General features: G+C 35.1%; 3 protein-coding genes and 1 non-coding gene across 7 annotated transcripts in view; 3 read left to right on the top strand and 1 right to left on the bottom strand.

The window, feature by feature from the left end:
• LOC136413873 (angiotensin-converting enzyme-like) overlaps positions 1–6,894 on the top strand; it is a 44,710-nt gene extending 37,816 nt beyond the window's left edge. Inside the window, exon 11 of the mRNA XM_066397624.1 lies at positions 6,206–6,894. Coding sequence (XP_066253721.1) covers positions 6,206–6,509 — 304 coding nt within the window. The 3' untranslated portion in view covers positions 6,510–6,894. The remainder of the gene's footprint in view (positions 1–6,205) is intronic.
• LOC136413888 (uncharacterized) overlaps positions 1–23,468 on the top strand; it is a 148,456-nt gene that overhangs the window by 62,917 nt on the left and 62,071 nt on the right. The window lies entirely within an intron of this gene.
• On the top strand, positions 10,892–23,452 carry LOC136413743 (uncharacterized). Its single transcript, XM_066397442.1, has 7 exons — positions 10,892–11,119; positions 11,178–11,272; positions 13,896–14,022; positions 20,391–20,547; positions 20,601–21,473; positions 22,928–23,065; positions 23,139–23,452. Exons 1-7 carry the CDS (start codon positions 11,087–11,089, stop codon positions 23,420–23,422), a joined length of 1,707 nt encoding a protein of 568 aa, XP_066253539.1. The 5' UTR covers positions 10,892–11,086; the 3' UTR covers positions 23,423–23,452.
• TRNAW-CCA (transfer RNA tryptophan (anticodon CCA)) lies at positions 22,662–22,733 on the bottom strand. Its single transcript has one exon. It is a non-coding gene; the product is annotated as a tRNA-Trp (tRNA).

Here is a 23,468-nt window from a genome sequence, read left to right on the forward strand (position 1 = left end):
CATTTTCAATTCTCTTGACCTGGCAAACCCCCACTGTCATCCCTTTTGAACTTGTCTCTTCACCTCTTCACTATCGTCCTCATGTTTCTCGATACTTCTTGTCAACGTATGAGCTTTGAATTTTGACCCGACTTCAGTTCGGTCCGTTTCATTGGGAATTTTTCTTCTCGAGCTCGTGAATTTCGATCGCAGTACATGAAACCAGTTATATAATAACCCCATCTGCACAACATTTACAGTTCATATCGAAATTCCTCTTTTGCGTCAGCCCTGAAGATTGATCTCCACTTACAGCAGCAACGGATGTTGGTTGCAACATTACCTCTTGCTGATAATTGTTTGCAAATAATTTCTTATCTTTCAGGTAGGAAGTTGACTATAAATTGCTTGGCATTATAAAGCAAAATGGTAATAATTGGATAGTGAAAATTGAATTAAAATGTAGTTAATCGTGGTTTGTGAAAGGTTCTGTATCCTTGCTCATATATTGATACATCCGGAGTGTTTGGTTGCTCTAATTATATTAAGTCTCAAATGCGAGCAACGTCCTCCATCCCCGCTTTTTAATCATACGAAATCCGAGTAGATAATTATTTATGACACACTTGATTGTAGCCTGCAGCCGTGTGGTAAATCACCGATTAAATCATAACTGCACGCTGCATTTTTTCAGGCGCAACTGAAGAAACGACTTTGAAACACATTTGAAAGTAAATTCTGCGTTATAGACCTAATAGCATGTTAATTTATTTGTTTCCAATTTTTTTCGTTCCTTATTTGAGGCTAGTATGTAGATTCGGACGACCATGACTGATATTTGAACGTAAATAGCTTATTAGGTAAGGTTTCGAGACAAGGGTAATGATTGACTTTCTAGTTCATAGCAAACAATGCACGCAGAACTCCCGAGTTGGACTACTTCAAATATCTCTTATATAATTGTAGGTGGTCGACATCAAACACAAATCCCATTTACTTTCGCCCATATACATATCCAATTTCGACCCATACGACCAACACTTACAACAAGGCGGCTTGCATCAGCATGGGATTCTTCGAGATCCATCGACCATGAACGCTTCCGTTCTAATTCTGCCACTATTGGTACCAGTAGCAATTTATAAATTCGCATTATGCAACTGAATATCGTTTAACATACTACTTATATTTACGATTAAAGTATGGACCGACCCACATTGCCACTTTGAAAAATCCTTTTATACATGTGATTGGAACTTCCGCAAAACTATGATTTCAGCTTTTGACTTATTTGGATCTTCTCGTTTAGACGACCTTGTATAATGCAATTATTAAAGGTTGCAGAATGAAGTGTTTTTTGTACCTTAGGGAAAAGGGAGCTTTGATGATATGTGAAATTTCAGACCGATATTCGGAGTCCCTTGGGAATCCCAGTAAACTCTTGTAGTTGAAGAATTTCTTAGAAAATTTTAAAGATAGTTTAGAAGTCTCAAAATAAACTATAGTTACTCCCTTTGTGTCTGTCATTTCTTGGAGATTATTTCTGCATTCCTAAACAAGCTTTAGACTCATGCTGTTTCTGCAGACCACTCGTTCTTTGACTCACTTCCTCGCGTGTGAGTATCTATGATTATCGGAGTCGCTGATTCGAGCTGTCCTCCAACCGAATGTCCTGTCGGATATGCTTAGGAATCTTTGAATGCCCAGATTCGTTTATTGTTTTCTTCTCCTGTTCGCAGACCTTCTATGAAAAGCCATAGACCCCCTCTTCATCCAGATTAGAACCTCTGGGATCCTCGACAAGACGTTGAACGCTTGCTCCGTTTTTGGTGTAGCACTGAATGCACCAATGACGACCAGGCGCAGAGATGACTCATTTCGTGACTTTTACAAGTTAGCTGATTGCTAATGGTTGCCTCCAAATACTTTCGTTCGTTCTGGCTTTAGTAGCGGGGATTTATTGAACAGCATAAGTTGACTAAATCTTGTATTCGTCTTATTTCTGCGGTAAAGAACTACCTCTGTCTTGCGAGGATTCTTCTATTTACCATTCTCTAAATATGGACAGTGTCCCAAAAAGTATATTATGAAAAGATTCCACATATGGTAGGAGAAAATACTGACTTAATTTAATTTCCTTATCTACCAGGTAGTCGAGCAGCAATAGGTCGTAGTAAGAGGAAAACTGTTTGAGAAGAAAAATTCGTAGGAAAAGGAAAATCCAGGAAGAAAATAATTTGCACGTTTAAAGATGTGTATTTTGCCCTTTACGAGCGTTCATAGAGAAGGAAATTTAAAGACTTAAAGAGTAGGAAAAGAAAATATAGAGAGGGTCAAACACTCGTAACACGAAGTGATGAAATTTTAATCTGAAACGTTTAGAGTCAACCCTCCAGTTCTCTTTCAATTTTCTAAATATGAAGTGCCCAAAAAGCATTTATTAACAGTTGCATTGTTTTTGCACAAAAGAACTTCACAGTATTATATTTTAACAGTGTAAACTTTTTAAGATCAAATCTGATCAGATCACGCGAAATGCCACAATATCAATGAAAACAATGATTAATTCTTACATAATCACACTTATAGCATTCAACTCGTAACTCTCAACCTCATATAACGTCTGGCTTCACTTGCACTTTTCTCATTACCTGTTACGCAACAATGCGAGATGACCCGTGGTTTGGTCCTGGTTTTCTGCACAATTCGGTCGAGGCCAAGAGCGATTAAAATGAAAGTAGATGCCATCAGTGTATCGATTGGTGATGGTCAGTAATCTCATTTAATCGCACAACTTCTTTAATTTGTTACATAAAAGCGAAAGTTGGGCGAAGAAAAAACACCCACGACGATCTTTGTTAACGATGTCAAATGAGGATATTTTGTGACCCCAAGAAACCGGTCGCACAGATCAGTGAATGACAGTAATTTGCTGTAATTCGGTTGAAATGACCACATTAGGTGTTTTCATGGTTAATATTATTCTTTGTTTTTCGGCCTTAATAATTAAATTTAATGCAAATTTATGGCATAAAGAATTGATTTGGCGCTCATTACCAGACTTGGACTTTGCATAGAAAAGAAGAAAAATTCTTTCTGAGAAATATCTTCTATAAACTCATAAACAAGACCTCTTTTTAAGCCGAGCATTTGTCTCACGATAATAATTGAAGGCCTTTGAATGGAGAACCTTGATTTATCACTGTCTCAATTAAAAACGAATTTTATTGTTTACATCGGCCAGTTGAACACAAATTCGATTAACAGTAAGGTAGGGCTGGAGTTTCGTTGTTTAGACTATATCCCTTATGCAATTACAGTCACGTTTGTGAAAGGAATTGAGCTGATGAATTGTGATTCGCCATTAAAATTCACGGTGCATAAAGAAAAGCCACGGAGTAATGTATCGAAAGTGAGTCAAAAATGCCTTTTATGTCGACAAGGGGATGACTTTTAAGAAGATTTGATTGATCGATTGATTAAGTTCGTCATGTGTGTATATGAGATATGCGATATTTCAGATATGCGTGCTCATTTATTAAAATATGGTCAAACTTCAATCGCAATTTAACTTCACGAAGAGAAATTAGTATTCTGTAACATGCAATGCAAGTAAAACGCCAAAAAGAGTCCACATGTTTACGATGTTGCTGTTTTGCAACGGATTTAAATGGTATAATCAGATGAAACTGTTTTGGTATTTTGTAACATCATAGCCTATTTTAGGTATAAGGCTAACAATGTTGAGGAAGTCTTTTAATCGTGGCACATGTAAACATGCGATTTTTGATTGTATGAATACGAGTGGGTTTGATGGGATGAAATTTTTCTTGCTGCAGTTCTCTGAAAAAAGAAACTTCCAGACACAGTTTACATTTTAGTCAAAGGAGCAGATGGGCAGAAATTAGGCCCGCAGTTTTCAAAACTGTATAAAATCCTTAAGAAGATTATTATAGCAGAACTCGCAGTGTTCTTAGTCATTTAAGACAAAAAAATTAATGTCTTAAAATTAGGTGCTCGTTGCTCCTTCATAGAACTTTCTGCAGAAGTCTACAGAATCAGGTAAACAATATTTTTCCTACAATGTATAAGATGTCCGAAATTTAACTATCAGGATTTTAGGAATAATTGTTAAATCATTAGTTTCAAGTTATCAGAGTCGGGTTCTGTTAAAAAGGGATGAAAAGCTCCAGAAAAATCATTAAATATCTGAAAATTTAAAAAAAACGAAAAAGGAATGTGAATTTAGGGGAAATTCATCATAGTGATTCAGAGATTATGAGGAATTTTGAAAATTGTTGTGTGTTTTTCTGGTTTTAAAAAGGACTTTTGATTTGAAGATAACTTAAAATCGAAATAATATCTTTTTATATTACATATGGAAATTTCATCAAAGATAGGCTATTAGGCACTCCAAAGACACTTTTGTGTTCTTTGTGGGGTCTTTTAACTCTAGTCGCTACTTCAATTCGAAATCCGCAACAAAGCGTCACTGTTCTCAAATATTTTCTAATAATTTTTGCTTTTACTTGAGGTTTGAGGGAGTTGCTGCAGATCTTTAAAATTGTTTGGAATTTTTGACCAGTTTTTAGAAGTTTTTGAACGCTTGTGCTTTTGAAATCTGTGTTATAGCCATTTTGTTTGAAAAATTTAACTTAGTCCTAAAGCTATTCAATAGGAGGTGATAAATGAAAAAATAACGCCTCTATGACATCGTTTTAACACATAATTAAATGCAAATATTATAATATGACGATATTCTTTATAGGGCGTTCGTACTTTAACGTCGATCTCAAACGAATAGCAGGGAAAATTAAAAATTCGAAAATTTAGGTAGACATCTCGACATCCGATAAGATATCATATCGAATCAGATAAAGCGGATATAGCCCCGAAAAAGAACTCGAGGACCGCAGACCGGGTCAAGTTCAACGAACTTTGAAGGCAGACCACAGGTTCCAATAAACGACAACTGCTTTCCAACACTGTACCTCTTCCCCCAATGCTAGATATGTTCCCAATGGTGATATTACTTCCAACGAAAGGTGGTTACTCTTCATAGTAGAATTAGAAAATCAGATTGGCAAGCTCAGTGAGGTCATTAAACATTTCCTCAAGGACTCTTGTCTGGATAAGAAGCAAGATGTTCGTAGACTTCCGTAATAGAATGACGCGCTGGAATACCTTAGGGCAGAATTCAGAAGGGCCTTCCCCTACGTAACCAAAGTGAGAGTGGGTTATACTCAAGTCCATGGAAGATTTAAGAAGGAATTAAGACATAGCAAGAGGGCTAGTTGGAAAAAATTCTACGGGAATCTAGCCTCTGTTTCGGAATTCGCCAGGAGTGCAAAATTACTGGTCTCAGGAAAAAGAAAATCAGTTTAAAAAAACATAACAGAGGAAGCTATGGGGCAACACCTTGTTAGCAAAGATCAACATGTTCAACAAAGAACAACAACGGCTCTTCTTTCAGCAGTACATAAAATACTGGATCGGATCCCGGGACACACAAATGTAGCCGCGGGAGGATTAATTCATTCCCTTGGGACACTATACCATGATCTTGCATATAAAAGCTTTCGTTACACTTGAGATAGCCACAAAAGAGAAAGTCAAATAAGAAAGGGAAGATTTACATTCACGCCGATAGTCGTGGAGTCCTACAATTTGCAAAAAGAGAGCTACGAATGCAAAGACACTTTTCAGGAATTGGTACACTTAAAGAGAGTCATCTTAGGGTGAGTCCCGGATCATTATCGAGAGATTCCAACGGGCCGATGAGTTGGACAGATGGGGTCCCGCTTTAACGGACTAGAATCATGTCCAGGGACATGTTAAGGTACGTCGTTCAAACGCTGAACCGATGGTCATCGGAAAGACCAAAGGCAAACTGAATGCCGTCAGCAAAACGCAGGCAAGTCCGGGATATTTTACTCGCCCTGGCACATCCAAAACATCATGGCTACCAAGTAGGAGTTATTTGCCGAAAGATCTTTAAACGAACGAGTTAAAATAAAGCAATGAAAATTCTTTTTTCAAATTTATGTAACCCTGCCTTCAATGCAAACTCAGTCATTACTCAGTGGCACTAGAAATTGTCATTGAATTGCACATTCATTGTTAATTGTGTATTGGCTTTGATTACTGATTAGCTTGGCACGTGAGACGGATAAATGAAACTTCCTTGTTGACTAATATTTTATTTAAAACATGACATTTTTTCTAGGCAACTAATGGAGAAAGGCTCCTCTCAATCTTGGCGAGACATATTGTTTCAAACAACAGGGGAAAGCAGATTAGATGGTAGTGCCCTCAGAGAATATTTCCGACCTCTGGAAGACTGGCTCACAAATGAGAACCTCAGAACTGGAGAATACGTGGGATGGCTCTACGATGGAGATTATTGCAAGCAGAGCATTGAGACTGCAGGCCTGCAAGTTTACGGAGGATTTTACAACGATTCCTCCAAATTCGCCGGTTGCTTTGTATTACTGATACTCTCTGTTTTGATGGTTTGGAAGCTCAGATAATTGCTGAGAATCATGTCCTTAAAATTACCTTTAAATTCAACAAGAAATTTAGACAAATATTATGTTGGGCAAACAAAGTCTACTATCGTGGGTCGTATAATATTTCATTTTTGCCATGTTGAGTGCTTAAGGAGAAAGTAACAATGATCTAAATAGAGAGCCATTGCACATCAGGTTCGTGGCAAAACTGAGATTTACAACAGGTGTAACCAGTTTTTATGCAACGATTACACTTTTAAGGAAAGCTATTTGAGACTATTTCTTTATTTATTGTGTCTATGTTTACTTACATAAGCTGAAGTAGATCAGTGTTGTTCACACATTAGAAACTGTGTCGGATTTTTTGTAAATAGCTTTAGCGGTCATTAATAAACAGCTTTAAAGTGGCCTTTGCGATATTTCTCTCACCCTTTTTACCGACTGCTTAATGGGTAATTCTAGTCGTAAACAATGCAAACATCTGCTAAAGTGATTCACACTATTCAAGTTTATTAAGCGCAACACGCTATGTCGTTTAGTACTTAATTGATGTTCCACTACTGCATTTTTATGGTCAATTGAATTGCAGTGCTCATCAATGGATGTGTAGAGTACATCCATTCAGCAATAGATTTATATCTACCGGTGCAATTTCCGTGGACTTTAGTTACTAATTAACTTAATAAGATTTTTTGATAATTCGCAACTTATAGAAATTATTAACTACTCGTTGTAGTCACGAAAGTCTTTATAGTAGAATGCCGTTTCCCAATTATCGTAAGGCTATAATGACTTTTAATATCTTAAGTAAAGTGCAATGACAGAGTGCTGGGGAAAATGCCTGGGTACTACTAACTGAAAGTGAATGGATTGTGTAGGTAGATATATCCACTTTACAAATCACTGTTTTTGTTCACATGAAGGGTACCGCTAAAGAACTACTTATTGGCGCAAACACATAAAACGTAATTATAAAATTCTTGCTTTACAACATGCAAGATGCCTAATTTGCTATTGATTCGTGCAAAAGCTTTGTAGGTAAGCTTACATGTAAAACGACGCAACTGTTTTGTTCAACTAGAATAAATTATTTTTGTTTTCTTTTGCGCAAATTGATGTTTCGTTTTGATTCAACCAACATTTCTTTTCTTATTTCAGGTTGACCAAAAATTAAAAATGCAGTAGAACTCGGCTTTAACGAACGAACTTTCAAGGGATTTGGCCTGTCGTTCGTTATGGGTGACTGAGGAAAAAAGCTGATTGATTTAAAATTTTTGTTTTAACCAAATGCCAAATTATAAAATTTTTCGTTGTAGTAAATAAATATATATTGAATGAGAAAACAATACAACAAAAATTTAAAAAAACGACAAAAATCTGAAATAAAATTGATGTTTAGGTAGAAAAGATGTCCGTAATTCGACTCTGCACCTTGCGATTTTTCAATATCTCTCGAGTTATTTTCTTTTGCAAAAGATCTGTCGCATTTAAAAATCGTCGCATCTGTACATAATTTGTTACGATCTTCAAAGCAGAAAGAGCCTCTTGAGCCGCGGGGATTAAAACTTCATCGTTCCTGTCAGCTTCCTCTTCATCACTCGAACCGTTGTCATATCGATCATTGGCAGTTATTTGAACAATGTCAATATCATTAGAAAATTCAGCAACTTCCATGTGTTTGTCAACCATGTCATATTCATTTAAGTTAGCTTCCTCAAAATCAGAAATATTCTGGTTTTTGGGCCCATTCGCTTAAATCAATTCTGTTTTTCCTTGTTGTTTTGTGTTACAATCATGATTTATGTTATAACCTTTGTTTCATTGCGTTTAACAATGAACAATGATGCTGCTATAAGCGAGCTTACAGGCAGCTCACAGCAATATTTCCCAACGGTTCATTATAACTAAGCTCAAAGCTCCAAAAAATAATTAATATGGTATGTTATAACCGAGTGTTCGTCATATCCGGATTTGTTATAACCGGATGAAAATACATTAGCTTTTTAGGTCCTGTCAAAAGATGTATTTTCAAAAGCAGTGAAATTTTGCGTGTATTTTTCACCTAAATGCAAAAATGAACGTTTCTCTGTTAAAATTGTTAAAAATAAATATATTAAAATTCCTCAACTGGAAGAGAAGTTATTTAGAAAACACCATTTCCGGCATCAAATTTTAAAAAACTGTATTTCCGTAACTTTTTGGAAAACAATTTTATAAGCCTACGTGCAGTCTTTCAACAAAAACTTTTCATTTCCGAGATATTGCCCATATTTTTGGAAACACCTTGCACATTTGCATGTAACATTTGTTTAATAAAATTGAATCAAACTTTAATTACCACAAATAATGCGTGACATTAAATATGTTGTTAAAATTTACAAATTATTATTAAGTAAGCCGGTTTACTTAGTGGGGTTTTGTCACAGCATTCTCTATCTGATTGCATAAGTAGCTATTATAGCGAATTATAGCGGTCTCGAATTGTAGATTTGGAATTATTCATTTTGCTCCCTTGCATAGTAATCGATAGTTCGAGCAATTCGTCAATGTTTAGATGTTTTCATGTCGTGTAGATTGATGATATTGATCCTTTCCAACATTATTACATGCATACAACATTGCAACAGCCAAATACGCGTATTTTATCAAGATCCTAACTTACAATTAATTTAGTAAATAATTATTTTTCTTGTCCTCCAATGATCCACAGATTACAGTTTTGATGCGTATTATCCATGGAACGGTTTGACCAAAATATGTAATTAATGAGCGTGTAGAGGACGAGACCACTATTTTATCCTCGATGATCATTTTGTTGCCGAAGAAACTTCATCTTCATGACACGAATTTTGCCGATCCATTTTAGAGAGAAATGTTGTTTTCGACCATTGAGGTCTGCAGTAGGATTAATTCACTAAATGTGAATTATTCAATATGTTTGGGGCCCTGTTAAATCATTTAGCTATAAACAATTTCGCACTTGACCAACATATTTTGACCCAAACCGAAGTAAACTTTCCGTGAAACTGTACGTGCAAAAAAGTCCATGCGAAGACATACTTGAACGACTTTAATAATGAACTTTCATCGCTTCTAAGCATCTACCAACGAAAATAGCTTCTGCCAATATCGAAACGGATTTGTTTATAATTGCGTTATTTTGTAATCCGAAAAATGGCTTTGCCAAGAATGGGGACAAGGTTCTTAAACTCGATTAAAACGTTTTTGTCGGTTTCTGCGTTGTTCGATATTAATTAACTAGTTACGGCCACACGTTGCAAAATCTTTGCATTTGATATTATAGCAGTAGAGCCGGCACGCACGATATGCTTTTGGAGTATCCACCATTAAGCCCGCTTTCCTTGTTACGTTATGTTATGAAAACGTGTTAATTGGGTTAACAAATTTGTAGAGAAAAAATGTGATATATGTTGCACCGCAAAATTAACGCATATTTTTCATATTTACGCATTTTCGTTTTTATGATTTTAGAGTAAAGCTTTTACCTTTACGAACGAAGTACGATCATCATTTTCAATAAATCTAACTTAACAGAATCAGTAAAGAGTGTAGTTAAATGAATACACACATAAAAAATTTACGTAATTTTGATTCCTTTCTTTGTATCAACAAATGAATATTTAATATCGCGTATCGCCCCCTCTTGCCCATTACTGCTTTACACCTCCTTGATATACTTGAAATTAAGATTCTAATGTCAACTTGGTAAATTTGATGCTATATTTCCGTGGTCAGGAATGACAGCTCATTTAAGTCCCTAAGGGGAACCTGCAAGCCTCTAACTTGTCGACCCATATTATCCCATAAATGTTCGATAGGGTTCAGATCAGGGCTTCTTGCTGTCCAAGGTAGCGTTTGAATTTCCACATCTTAGAGGTAATTTTGTATTACTTGCGTCACTTGTGGACGTGCATCAATAAAAATTCGTCATCGATAAATGCGGCATATGGCACTATGTGGGTTCCTAAAACGTCGCCATATGGATCGGTGGGCTGTCAAACCATCCTTCTGAAACACAACTAACTTGGGGCGACCTTCCAAACTTCCATTCCAAACCATATCATAAGAGGTCCACCTCCATAGCTCACAGTGCCGACAATGTTGCACTGGGCAAAGTTGGCCTTGAATTGTCCTTTAAATGACCTTGATTAGAAATTTGCTTATGCGCGTTGGACGTCCTCTTTCATAACAAGCAAAGTTTGTTTGAAACTTTTTTTTATTTTAAATTTGATCCCGGAGATAATCGCTTGTATCACTTTTAACGCCTTTAAACCCTGCAGAAGTTAGAAATATTTGAGAATCTGATGAGTCCTATCCTGGCTTAAAACGGCATAATTTTATAATTTATGTACGTCACAATATACCAAGTGGCTCACTAATTGAGTCCGCACATGAGCGCTATCTGGATTGAAGCCGATAGTGCTTGTCAGTCAAGTGTGGGAGGTTTTACATTAGTTTAAACTTCGCGTTTTCCTGCCACTAAATATGTCGTGTTTTGGCCCTTAAGCCGATTTTGTAGTGAAAAATGTAGTTTTACGAATTTTTGTAGTGAAAGTGTTCCATATAGGAGATTTAGCATGGATAAGGTCATTTTAATTAGTGCTAAAAAGGTGGGGAATAACTTAATTAGAATGCGAGGGGAAGACTAGAAGTAACTAAAATTTTCAGAGTATCATATACGTGACATGGCTGATACTATCACTGGTACAAATACAAACCGAGGCAAAGCTGCTTGGGGACCACGTCTGCCAGAAGGAGATCATGTAAGTCTACTTTATCTGCATTTAATTGGTTGCTTCAAAGTACAGTACTTACAATAACTTGTAGAACGAGGTAGAACTGAGGAATGTATTAACGAGGAAAATCGGTGCAATCTATGCGGCAATTTTCTTGTCTATGATCCCATGAAATAGGCAATTAAAATGAGAATGCCCCGGTATTACTCTACACTGTATCGAAACGTTCTTTCGACATGTTTTAAATTACTCCCTTATTTGATGGGACTTTGGTTGAAAGTGAGTGTTGTGTGAAAATTGAAAATAATCATCCTGAATGATGTAAGAGATGCATGAGATAGGTCCACTTCTCTTGCACCTAGTTGCAACTGCAATACATAGTTGTATTTCCATTATTTCACTGTATTCCTCACAAGGTCATTATGGAAATAGCTCTTCGACACATTTCAGAGCATTCAAATACGGACATCAAGTTTATACAGGGTGTCCGGAAGGGTCATGTCGATGATGAAAGTCATGTTGATAATAAAGCGCGATTTTTTCAAAAACGAAAGAACATATCGGTTAAAGCTGGGTCTTTCATTGTTACCGTGATAACTTTTGGAAAGTTTCAGCAGAAATGCTTTTTTTAACTTTTTACTTTGGGAGAGAATAACTTGGTAACGAAGGCCGGTAGAATGTTTTAAAATATGAAGTACTAGCATTATTTTAAATTATTATTTTATTACTTCTTTACAACCCCTAGAATTTATGACATGACTTTTCTGGACACCCTGTATATGGACGAAGTCTGACGAAAACTTGACCCTCCCCTTTAATCTTGAAAAATAAGGACTTTTCGAAAAATTCACAAAATATGTCAAAAAAGTTCTTGAGGGGAGAGGGGTAAGTTTTTTTATATAATATTCAACCCTCAAACTTAATCAGTATACGCGTCACAGCAACCCTCCCATAAATTTTAAATGGCAAGAGGGGTCATGTGAAACCTCAAATTCAAGGTCTTTCAGGATTACATTCAACGGTGAGAAAAACGGTTTTAAATTTCATAAAAAATGCAATAGAAATTCAGTTAAATAGTACGTAAACAATGAAAAAACTTGTTTTTTGATAGGAAATTGGTTTCTTTTCAATTTTGTGCTTACAAACAGTCTTTGGTTAATAACCACGGTTATTTTTATTTATGTTTTTATTTTTTTCTTAGATAGATTTTGAATCGCATTACACTATTAAGCGTAGTTCTGAAAGACCTTGAATTTGAGGCCTCATATGACCTATCGTGCCATTTAAAATTTTTGAGAGGGTTTGCTGTGATGCGTATAAAAGTGGTTTGAGGGTTGACTTTTATATAAAAATCTACCCCCCCTTCAAAAACCGTTTAGACGAAAAGTCCTTATCTTTCAAAATTAAAGGAAAGTAAAGTTTTTGATGGATGACTGGGCATAATATTATAGATAATTTTATAATTGTTATAAGATGCTGAAACACTACACACGGATGTTTCATAGACACTTTCAGAAATCGCTAAGATAAATTGAGAATTTTATGTTGAATGTTCAAGATCAAAGCATACCCTCATTTAACCTTCACGAAGAGACTGCAATTTTGCGAACAATAAGAATTAACTAGATATGGGATTAGAGACATTCATCAGAACTGACCTTAAACACACATATACGGTCATAATCTCTATCTAAAATCAGTGGGGTATTAAGTCTTTTTTCAGAGGTTTTACATTGTTAGTTCAATTGGGATAGTTAAAAGTTCCTCTTAAAATCCTTTAATACACGTCCTGTTTTCAGGCTTCAAATTGAAGGACCATTTTATTCGAAACTGACTATAACCCTGCAATTTTGTGTCGTGTTTCCAAGTTAACAGAGAGATTTAATTTAAAAAGTTTTAAAGAGAAGTACCCAACCAAACACTTTAAGAAAACATGTTTTTAGAAAATATGAAATTATTTCTCAACATAGTCTCCTATAAGATTGTTGAGCTTAGAATGTTTCAAAATATGCGAACTTCACCTCTTCATCGTTGGCAAACCTGCTTCCACCAAGCCATTTTTGCAAATTTGGAAATAAAAAGTAGTCTACAGGTGCTAAATCTGGTGAATAGGGTGGGTGAGGAAAAAATTCGAAACCCAGTTGATTAATTTTGGCCAAAAAAACGCAAAAAATACATTTTTTGTCCCGTTACATAAAGAGTACCCCCTTAAACTCATTAGAGCGAAGGTGGCCAAAAATTGAACGAAAACTTGCAGGATATGCAACATCGCTGATATTGAAATGTCTGGCAGTATTTTCGAGACCTCAACATTTAGATTTCATAGTGCAAAGTAATCTCAAGATTTTTTGAGACTTTTACTTTGACCCCTTACATTATACATTAGTATGCAATCTACAATATTGCACCATCATACGTTACGAAGAATTCTAAAAGAAAGAAAAGCTGCTGTTACGATGGTAGAGTACATAGTGTTGATGGCGCATGGGTTGCATCACAGACTGCTTTTTCTGTTTGACATACAGACATGGGAAATGAATGATGTGTGAAGAAACTGGATTTTCCTTATTGCACGCACCTCCATTCAAACTGATATTACTCATAACCTTCGCATTACTGTTACGTATTATCATGTTGTCTTTTCATATAGAGTTCCCAAGGAGGTGCTTAAATGGGAACTGAAGAACAAAACGACACGCAGCTACAAATGGTGCATGAACGTACCACCTAGGTGTTCGGTGTATTCCAACAAAGTGGTCAACGAGAGTAGAGTATCTGTAAGTATTCCTTTACAGCCAAATTGGGCTAAAAATTGAGGGAGATATCTGTTTATATCGGAGCATTTAATTTTTCATTATGTCCTAAATGACTTGTAATCGATTTACAGCACTTCGACATCGATTTTCTTATCTGATGAAAAGAACAGATGTCACTCGACTTCTTATAGCAGAGATGTAATAATTTAAACATTAAGCAATTAGTAATCATGTGGCAGAGTTATCAACTTGATGTAAAGAGATTTTAATTTTCTTGGGTATACAAAATTACCATTTTAACGACATTTTTGTCATCGTGATGTAAGAACAATTGAGAAATGGTAAATTGCTAATATTCACGATTTTTAAGGGGATTTGTGGATTTGCCGACTCTCAGTAGTGCTGAAAGTTATAATAAGGACCGAAACTTGCCGACCTAATATACTTTTAAGGATGGTAGAACAAGACGCTTTTTTATTTTTCAATATACCATCTTTTTATCTAAATGTACTTTTCAGAACAACTAATTAATATTTCTAAGCCATTAAAAAAATAACCAGAAATTTTGGAGTTAAAACGTTCTAAAACTTCTGACTTGATTTCTTCATCATTGAAAAATTTCCTACCGCGATCAGATTTTAATTTAAAAAAAAGAAAATAACCACTAGAGGCCAGGTCAGGACTGTAGGGTGTATAGTCCAGTTCTTGGAAGTCGCATTCGAGCGTTGCAGCTTTTGCAACTGCAGCCGTGTGAACTGTAGCATTGTCATGAAATAGTCGCACAACTCGACCAGCCTTTCTACGACGTTTTTCTGGGATTGTATCTCGTAATTTGTATAAAAAGGAGGAATAATCAATTCCATTTACCGTGGTATTCTTCTCTTTGAAGTTAATCAAACGAATTCCCTCACTATCCCAAAAAACCATAGCCATCACCTGTCTAGTTGACTACGAGACTTTGGCTTTTTTAGAGCGTAGTTCGCTAAGGCACTCCCATTCCATTGATTCCCTTTTAGACACGAAGTCACAATAAAGAACTGTGGTTTCATCCCCTGACACAATTGTCTTCAAAAACTCCTCTGGATTTTCCCTATAAAATTGCAAAAAGCTACAGCTTTCTATATGCGGCTGCATTTGAATTGTCGAAAGTTTGTCAAGTTTATTTCAACAATACAATTTGGTAAAAAATTAAATTAATTAATATTTGCAGTGATTCTTGAATGTCTTTATCATTTTCTACTCGGTTTTTAAAAACAAAATGTTATGTTTAAGCCTGATGATTTCCTAACTAACTCAACATTTGGCGAAATTGAAAAAAAATTATTGAATTGATTTTATGATCATTTACAGAAGTGACCCTTAATTCGTTTTGACTATTATTTTTTGATTACATTGACTATCAATTTGACTAGTTCATTAGCATAATATGACACGGGAAAGTAATCCAATATAAACATACATCACAACATAAACCATTTTCAACACATTATAATAGAGTGGAGAAAGTGCACTGTTATGCGATATCCCGTAAGGGCCCCTAGGAAAGCAGATAAAGCATTAAACTCGATATGGTTGAATAATGATTCATATTATGGTTACTATACTACAACCATGCAATTACAAAGTGTTTTTTAATTTTTTGTTGCGTCTTAAATATGTAAGTTACGTGGTCTTAATTTTATAGATAAATCCGTTAACTGTATAAATTTCTTCGGGTATCCAATACGGAAGAAGCAGATTTAGACTTTATGTAAGAGGAAGGGGATTGATGGAATTAAGGAAATGCGATCTACTGACTTTTCTAAGCTTCAGTCTGTCAGTGGGTTGGGCCGCACGAATCATTAGTTCCCCCTAAACCTCATCTTATAGCTCTAATGGTTGTTTTAACACTTCCTAAAAACCTTGGAATGGTCCTTGCGATTTAGCAGACACAGCTTCTTCCAGGGCAAAGTCGCCAACCACGACGCCAAATTAGTTGTAAAATTTTATTTAGCCGATCCGCAGCATTGTCCGTAGCGTTTAGTCGTTGTCCAACTTAAATACGGTATGGATAACCACCAATTGATTTGAAGATTCGACGTATCGATGTTTCACTGCTGTTGGGTTTCCATGCAGTTCTTACAAGGCTTCTTTGAGGTGATTGTACAACTTGGTCAAAAGCACATCCTCCGTTTTCGTTAGAGCACACAGTTTTTTGACAACCTGAAGAAACTTTAAGTTGATACGATACACTATCAGTGCGACAAAATGTTTCAAGAACAGCTAATATCACACTTTTACTGGGGGTTACTTTACTAAGCTTTTGTCGATATTTTATTAACTCCTGTCGTAAGCATGAACCCTCATTGCGACCATTTCTGCATGAGCGGAAATAATGCTCTACCAGAAACACTTTCTTCCATTGTTAGAACCATGTTTAAATCAAATATAGCTGCAGAGCGCTATTAATACGTTCACTAATGATAATTAATTGAAATATGATTACTAATGGCAATTATTTCACATATGACAACTAATGACAATTAATTCAAATGTTACAATTAATGACAATTTATTCAAATGTTACAATTAATGACAATTTATTCAAATATGACAATTAATGACAATTTATTCAAATATGACAAATGCATATTACATAAGTAACTCCACAGCATCTTCTGTTTCGGTACTGTTTATTTTGGCGGATACCGTATTACTTATCCAGTACTAAATATTTGACATTTCATCTCAAGTTTATAAAATAATTTTCACAATTCTAAATCAAATAAATTTCTCATCTACTCAGTTTTTTCGAAAAAGTACCTCGAACTCCAGAAATTCTCCCCAACAAGAGATTTACTAAGAATTTTGCGAAAATCAGCGTCATGCCGAATGTGGTTAAAAGAGGTTGCCCTAGGAACCTACCCATCTAACCTTACGCGACAGGCTTTAGGGATTTGAAAATTTTTCAGGGAATTCCAATGAATTTGCGAAAATTAAAGTGATAATGAACAGGATTTAAATAGGTGTCACCAACTCCAGAAGGGTTCTTCTAATAAAGTCTAGAATTCAGCAATTTCAACCGAAGGTTAACCTGTCATTTCCGATCGTCGACTTCTTATTTCTTATTGTTACCATTCAGTTTCCTTCTTATAATGCTCTAATTGTCTTCGTAGCATTTTCACCTGATGGTGCTTGCCTTAGTCAGGTCTTCGGAGTCATTCAAAACCGGATTACTTTATCAAATTACATAATGAAGGCCAAATTTAAAAATGTAACGCATGCAATTAGGTAGACTGGTGAAACGTAGAAGCAACGCACTTTAAAGTACCCCTCTCAAAAACAATTTGAAGATTATAGCGTTTCCTAATCAAGTTACTACATCCTGCTTACGAAGAAATTTGCAGCGATACCCAGCAATGGACGATGACATTATATCTGATAAATGAATAGTATGACTCTATAAAATTAGACAGAACAGCTCTACGCAGTGAAAGCAGCTCTGGACTAAGATTTCTTTGCGTTTTAAATCGCTCAGTTTTCAGAACAAAATTAAGTCAGAATTAAGTGAAGAACCACTAATTCCTCAGTTGAAAATAAATTAAGTTAGTTCAATTTACCCACATACAGTATGTTTGTTTAAAAACTTACCATCCCAGAAATTACCATCAGAAAGAAAAGAGATAGTACTATAATGTGGTTTTTTGGGGATCCCAAAGGTTGCAAGGAGGAACATTTTTGGCAGCAGCAGTATTAATATTACGCACGTCCCTGTACCCCCAGTCCCCCAATTTCAGAATCTTAAGTCTATTTCAATATACAGGGTGTCTCAAAAATTTACCGATAAATTTTAAAGGGCGACGGGGGACGTCGGCACCAACTCATTTCTTTATCACGTCTATATCATCAAGTACTACAATGATATAGCACTATGGAAGTTTCTTGTCTACAGGGTGTCTTAAAAAATATTTAAATTCGGTGAAACTTACTAGTAACTTTTTGACGAATTTCTTTTTTTCTTTTCTGGGTTTTCGGACAGTATTTTTCTAATTTTTATGTGTATTCCCTTTTCTTCAAATTTCGAACCGTTTTAGAGCAATTCGAATATTCATAAAGAAGAATTGAATCATTCAAAGAACTATTCTGTTGTTATGTTTTTTGAGATTTTTTGACTCAATGCACTTTAGTAATTTAATTTTCTCTTCGGTATATAATGAACCTGCTTGTTTGTATTGCTTCTTACATCGTCAATAATAAATCGCCAAAATTGTATGCCAGTTTGGTAAACGAAAAAACTCAGCAAATTCCTAATGTTACAGAAGTTACATACCATAAACAAAATAAAATAAATTGTTTTTTGTTTAAAAATTGTTCAAAATTTACAAACATTTCGGTATTTAAGTGCGTTAAGTAAAATTAAAAGTGAAAATTTGCATCTAATTTAAACATGTTGAATTGTTCTTAAATTGTGCAGAATTTGAAGATAAAGAAAAAAGTCGACAAAATTTGGAAAAACCAACTGGCTATGATTTTCTAGCCTAAATGCGAAGTTTCTAACTAACTAACTGCTCCACGAAAGTTAAGAAAGTCAAAAATTTCTATCAAACTGGTTATGTAGCTAACCCCGTATTTATTATATATTATCGATTTTAATAAAATAATAAGGTCAAATCTTTATTGACTAATTGACCATAAATCAATGTATGCAATCACTTTATTATGTAAAATAGATCTAAATCAGAGGATTGATTTGTTTATAAAAAATGATTACGAATTTTATTAATACCTCACTGGCATGAACGACTAAAGTCGGTAGTGTACACTGAAAGCCGCTTGAAATGTACATTACGTAGGAACAAGAACATACTTTTGCAATTTAGTCACAACAATTAATAATATTGAATATACCAGAAATAAAAAATAAATTGTTGAAATGTTACGTCTTTATTTTTTAGCCAATATCTTGTCTAATAGTTTTCGTCAACTCGTACACACTTTAAGTTTTCAAATTTCAACATCTAATTATTACTGAATTAATTGCACAAATTTAATTACTCAAACAGTGTGACCAAATCCGATAAGCGCTAACTTTTGACGATTTGCAATATATAAGTAAATTTACAATCCCTTAATCTGTGCAATTCGATACAAGAATGGTGATTTCGTCATCCTACTTTATTTCATCGTGCGGAATATTCGTGGTGAAGGGCACCATTAAACTAAAACTGAAAGGGTACGACCTTGCAACAAGAGAATAGTAGGTATTCCTAACGTTTCACACTAGTTTCTTCTAATAATTTATTACTCGGAATTGAATATCTTGATTATACAGGGTGATTAATAAACAATGGGACATCCGAAAACTGGGGGTACTACACGTCAAATTGTGAGGGTTGGAGAAGATATGCCTCAACAGAAAGTTGATAGTTTTGTATACAGAGTGTTAAAAATTTCAATTTTAATTCATTTCTTTGCCATTATTCTAAAAAGATGTAGATTAGACACTTGAAAATTTATAAAGTTATGTTTTTTATGTACCAAATAACATATATTTAGCAATTTCCACGTTGCTAATAAAGGGTGCCACTTGCAACCAATTTTACACAATTTACGGTTAATAACTTTTTACACTGTATGTCTAACATGAAATTATATTCAAAATTTGAAAAAACAATAATTTTTCCATTAATTATGTATTCCTGTTTCATTTCAATATTTCGATCCGGTTTCGAGAAAAATCTATTTAACGAACATTATGTTTAAATTTGATAATACGAAAAATGAAAAGCGAAGCAAACCAAACTGTAGTAGGCTAAATATGTCTCATAATACAAAATAACATTTTCTTCTCCATATAAACTGGCAAATAATGACGAGTTGTTTAGTTTTAACCGTAGTAAAAAATATTATTAGTAATAACATTTTGAAAATGCCGCGTCACAACGAAATGAGACATGTGATCATAACTTTATTAGCATATCTAAATACAGTTTTCCGAAATCGTTGGATTGGCCACGGAAACATTTTTGCTTGGCCACCCAGAAGTTCGGACTTTAATCCTCTCGATTTCTGTAAATTTGACTAGAAGTGGCGCCTAAGAAGACCTAAGAAGGCGCCACTTCTTTAGCAACGCGGTTATTGTAAAACGTATCTTATTCGTTACCTAAAAAACATCACTTTAGAAATTTTCAAGTGTCTAACATAGATATTTACAGAATAATGGCAAAAGAATAAATTAAAATTTTAATTTTCAACACCTTGTATATATTCAAAACTATCAACTTTCGGATAAGGCATATTTTCTCCAATCGTCACTATTTGACGTGTAGTATCTCCAATTTTTGGTTGTCCCATGGTTAATTAATGACCCTGTATGCGTCAAGATTGCACAGTTTGGTGTAATATTTTAGATTGTCAATGTATCCACTGCAATCGAAATATGCTGCGATGGTTTCGAGGAACAAAACCACTTCTGCATTACCAGATGCCCCAAATGCATTAACGGGTTGTGTCTTAAAGGAACTTGTGTCTGCCAAATAGGCTGGAATGGACCTCAGTGTGATACTCGTAGGTAATCGCTTCATTAAATTAACAAACTCAACATTAATTCTCCTCTACAGCGGCTATGAGAACCACAGGAACTGCTGAATCAAGTACTTCTACCAATACACCAAGCACCTTGACCTCAACCAGTGAAAACTCATTGAAACCAACTACCATAAGCTACTCAACCGAAAATTACTCAACATCTTCAACATCAACAACCAACCACTCCATTTTCACAGAGAATGTTCCTGCGTTTTCAAATGAAGATCTCGAAGGTTCTGGTATTAAATCCTCATCCCCGTATGAGCAAATCCAATCTAGTACTAAAGCATTTTTATCTGAGCGTGTGAGCGATGAGGGGTTTCCTATGATTCATTCAACTGAAAGCAAAGAATCACTTGAGTACCCTGAATCAAGTAATGTTTTCGAAGACCCTATTGCAGAGGAAGATGCCAGTGCTGCGGATTATAGAGAAGTCTTCGATTTACCAACTTTGCATAACACTGTCAAAGATGTAACACCAAAGGATGTCTTCGAGTTTGATCGGATAGAGTTTCCAGAACAAAGCACCACGACCACTTTTAAAACTATTTTAATTACACTCACGAATGTGGTACAGGATTCTTCTAGCAAGGAAGATGACATAAGCTTGAAAGAAAATCTTTTGAAGAGTACTGGTGATTTCCGCGAGGGCAAATTCGAAAGAAGGTCTTCTCATGAAAGCTTTACTGAAAATACGAAACTGACCACTGTTGATGAGGCTGCGAGCAAGAATTTGATTTACTCCATATGTGCTGCCAGTCTGACGACATTTCTTATATTGGTGATAGTGGTGACTTTGTATGCTGTGAAGAACTCGAGGAAGAAAATGGCCATTAACAAAGATAGGGCAAACGTGGCGTCGGTTGCTGTTTATAGAGCCAGCATTTTCCATAGTCCCCTTCCAGGTGAGTCATAGACTCAGCAATATTTGTTTTTAGTTTACTTTTTCATACCTCGTACTGTTTCTAAGATATTTGATTTGATATTGAGCCACAGTATATCCCGTGTCCATTTAAATTTGCGATGGTGGACAATAGCTTAAGAATACAATTATTGACATGACCAACTGAGCAAATGCTAAAATTCTATGGGTATTTTTACAGGGTGTCTCAGAAATCAAAACTAAAGAGCCAAGATAGGTTCTTGGATCACTCTTAGAGTAGTCTGGTAGCAAGTCGATATTCTGCAGACAAAATTTAAAACAAGTAATTCAAAAACCGTTAACAAAAAAATAAAAAAATATACAGGGTTACTTGTAATTAGACGTTGAGGAGGTAATAGGGCATGAGGTAAGGAGTAAATTGACCCCATATATGCATATTCCAAAAATCACTAGATTTTGAGATATATATTTTTTTAATTTAGGGTCTTAATGACTTCAGAGTGATTTTCAAGAAAGGCGTTTCAGATTCTTTCACTTTCGCTACTCGATCGCTTGTCTAACATTATGATCTTCCGTGTGGAATGAAATATGCCGCAAAGATGTGTATTATATAAAGATTTTGGGTAAAAATTTTCATAAAATAATTTTTCAAGATCAGCTACATCAACTTCTTCTGAGGGTTTCAATTCCTCCTTGCATTTCGATTATTAACCTACTTAAATTAACAAAAAGCTTATAGCTGTTTATATAGGGTGTCCCAGGAAAAAGTGCCCACCCTGAATATATTTTCTGTTGTTTGTTAAAAAAAAAACGCTAAAACACGTCAACTTTGATAAATAGGGCGACATCTTTTGGTGAAAAAGTTGTTTTCGAAATGCCCACCCTTTTCCCCTGGAAACCATCCCTTTGAAATTTTCAAATTGAAAGAGGGGTTGTTCTATACGTCACTTGAAAGGTGATTTTACTTTCTACATGGTCAAACTTTTATTTTTTAATTTTTGTACGTCGGTCTACTACAAACCTGTTAAAGTCCTAGGACAAAAAAACACATCAGCATATAGTTTTAACTTTTATTGGACATTTCAACGATTTGATATAACATTCGTTGTTTTTTTTATTTTTAATTGTACAATATATTAACAAAAATAAAAGAAAATTATTTTCTTTCAGAAATTACCCTCTAAATAAAAAAAAAAACAAAAAAGTCTTTTGACCCCGACGTGATTTGAACACGCAACCTTCTGATCTGGAGTCAGACGCGCTACCGTTGCGCCACGGAGTCATACGTTCAACTGTCGACCTATCGCATACTTAAACAATTGATATTTTAACATCAACACTTTTTTTATTGAATCGTAGCAAATGACTTCTAATTTCAGCCAATTGTACCTTAAATAATTTTTAGTAATGACTTCATAAATTTTACATCTTATTTTACATACACAGACAAAGAGACATAAAATTTTATAATTCCAGATCCACCAATGTTTGATAATCCCACATATTTGGCAACAAAACCAACACATGACAACTGGAACAGTGAAAGCCAGGATACATTTGAAGCTCACGAATTCAATATAGCGTTCCATAAACCTTTGCGAACTTCGAAATTAGGTATATTTTTTGGAAAAAAACTGATTTTTTGACCTTATGGCGAATGCGCTTAAGTTTATCCAATTTACAACAGCTTGTAAGCAGTACCTGTACGACCATCCACCGTCTACTGGCAGCTACAGAGCCTCATCAGAAGTGGACACCCTGTCCCAGTACACCTTTACGCAAAAATCCAGTTCTAGTGCAATTATTGAGCCACTTTATGATGAAATTCCGGCCAAGGAAGATATGTACATGAATACTATCAATAGTGCGACTGTTCAAGAGATAAATAATACTCAACCCAGAACTACTGACCTTAATATTATTGATTCAAATCATTTGTATATGAACACTTGTGTTCATACCAAGTTTTAGAGTTATTTGTATTAAAATAAATTCAAAAATGGCTCAGTATTCTGAA

This window comes from Euwallacea similis, chromosome 15 (assembly GCF_039881205.1).
Source record: "Euwallacea similis isolate ESF13 chromosome 15, ESF131.1, whole genome shotgun sequence".
Lineage (NCBI taxonomy): Eukaryota > Metazoa > Arthropoda > Insecta > Coleoptera > Curculionidae > Euwallacea > Euwallacea similis.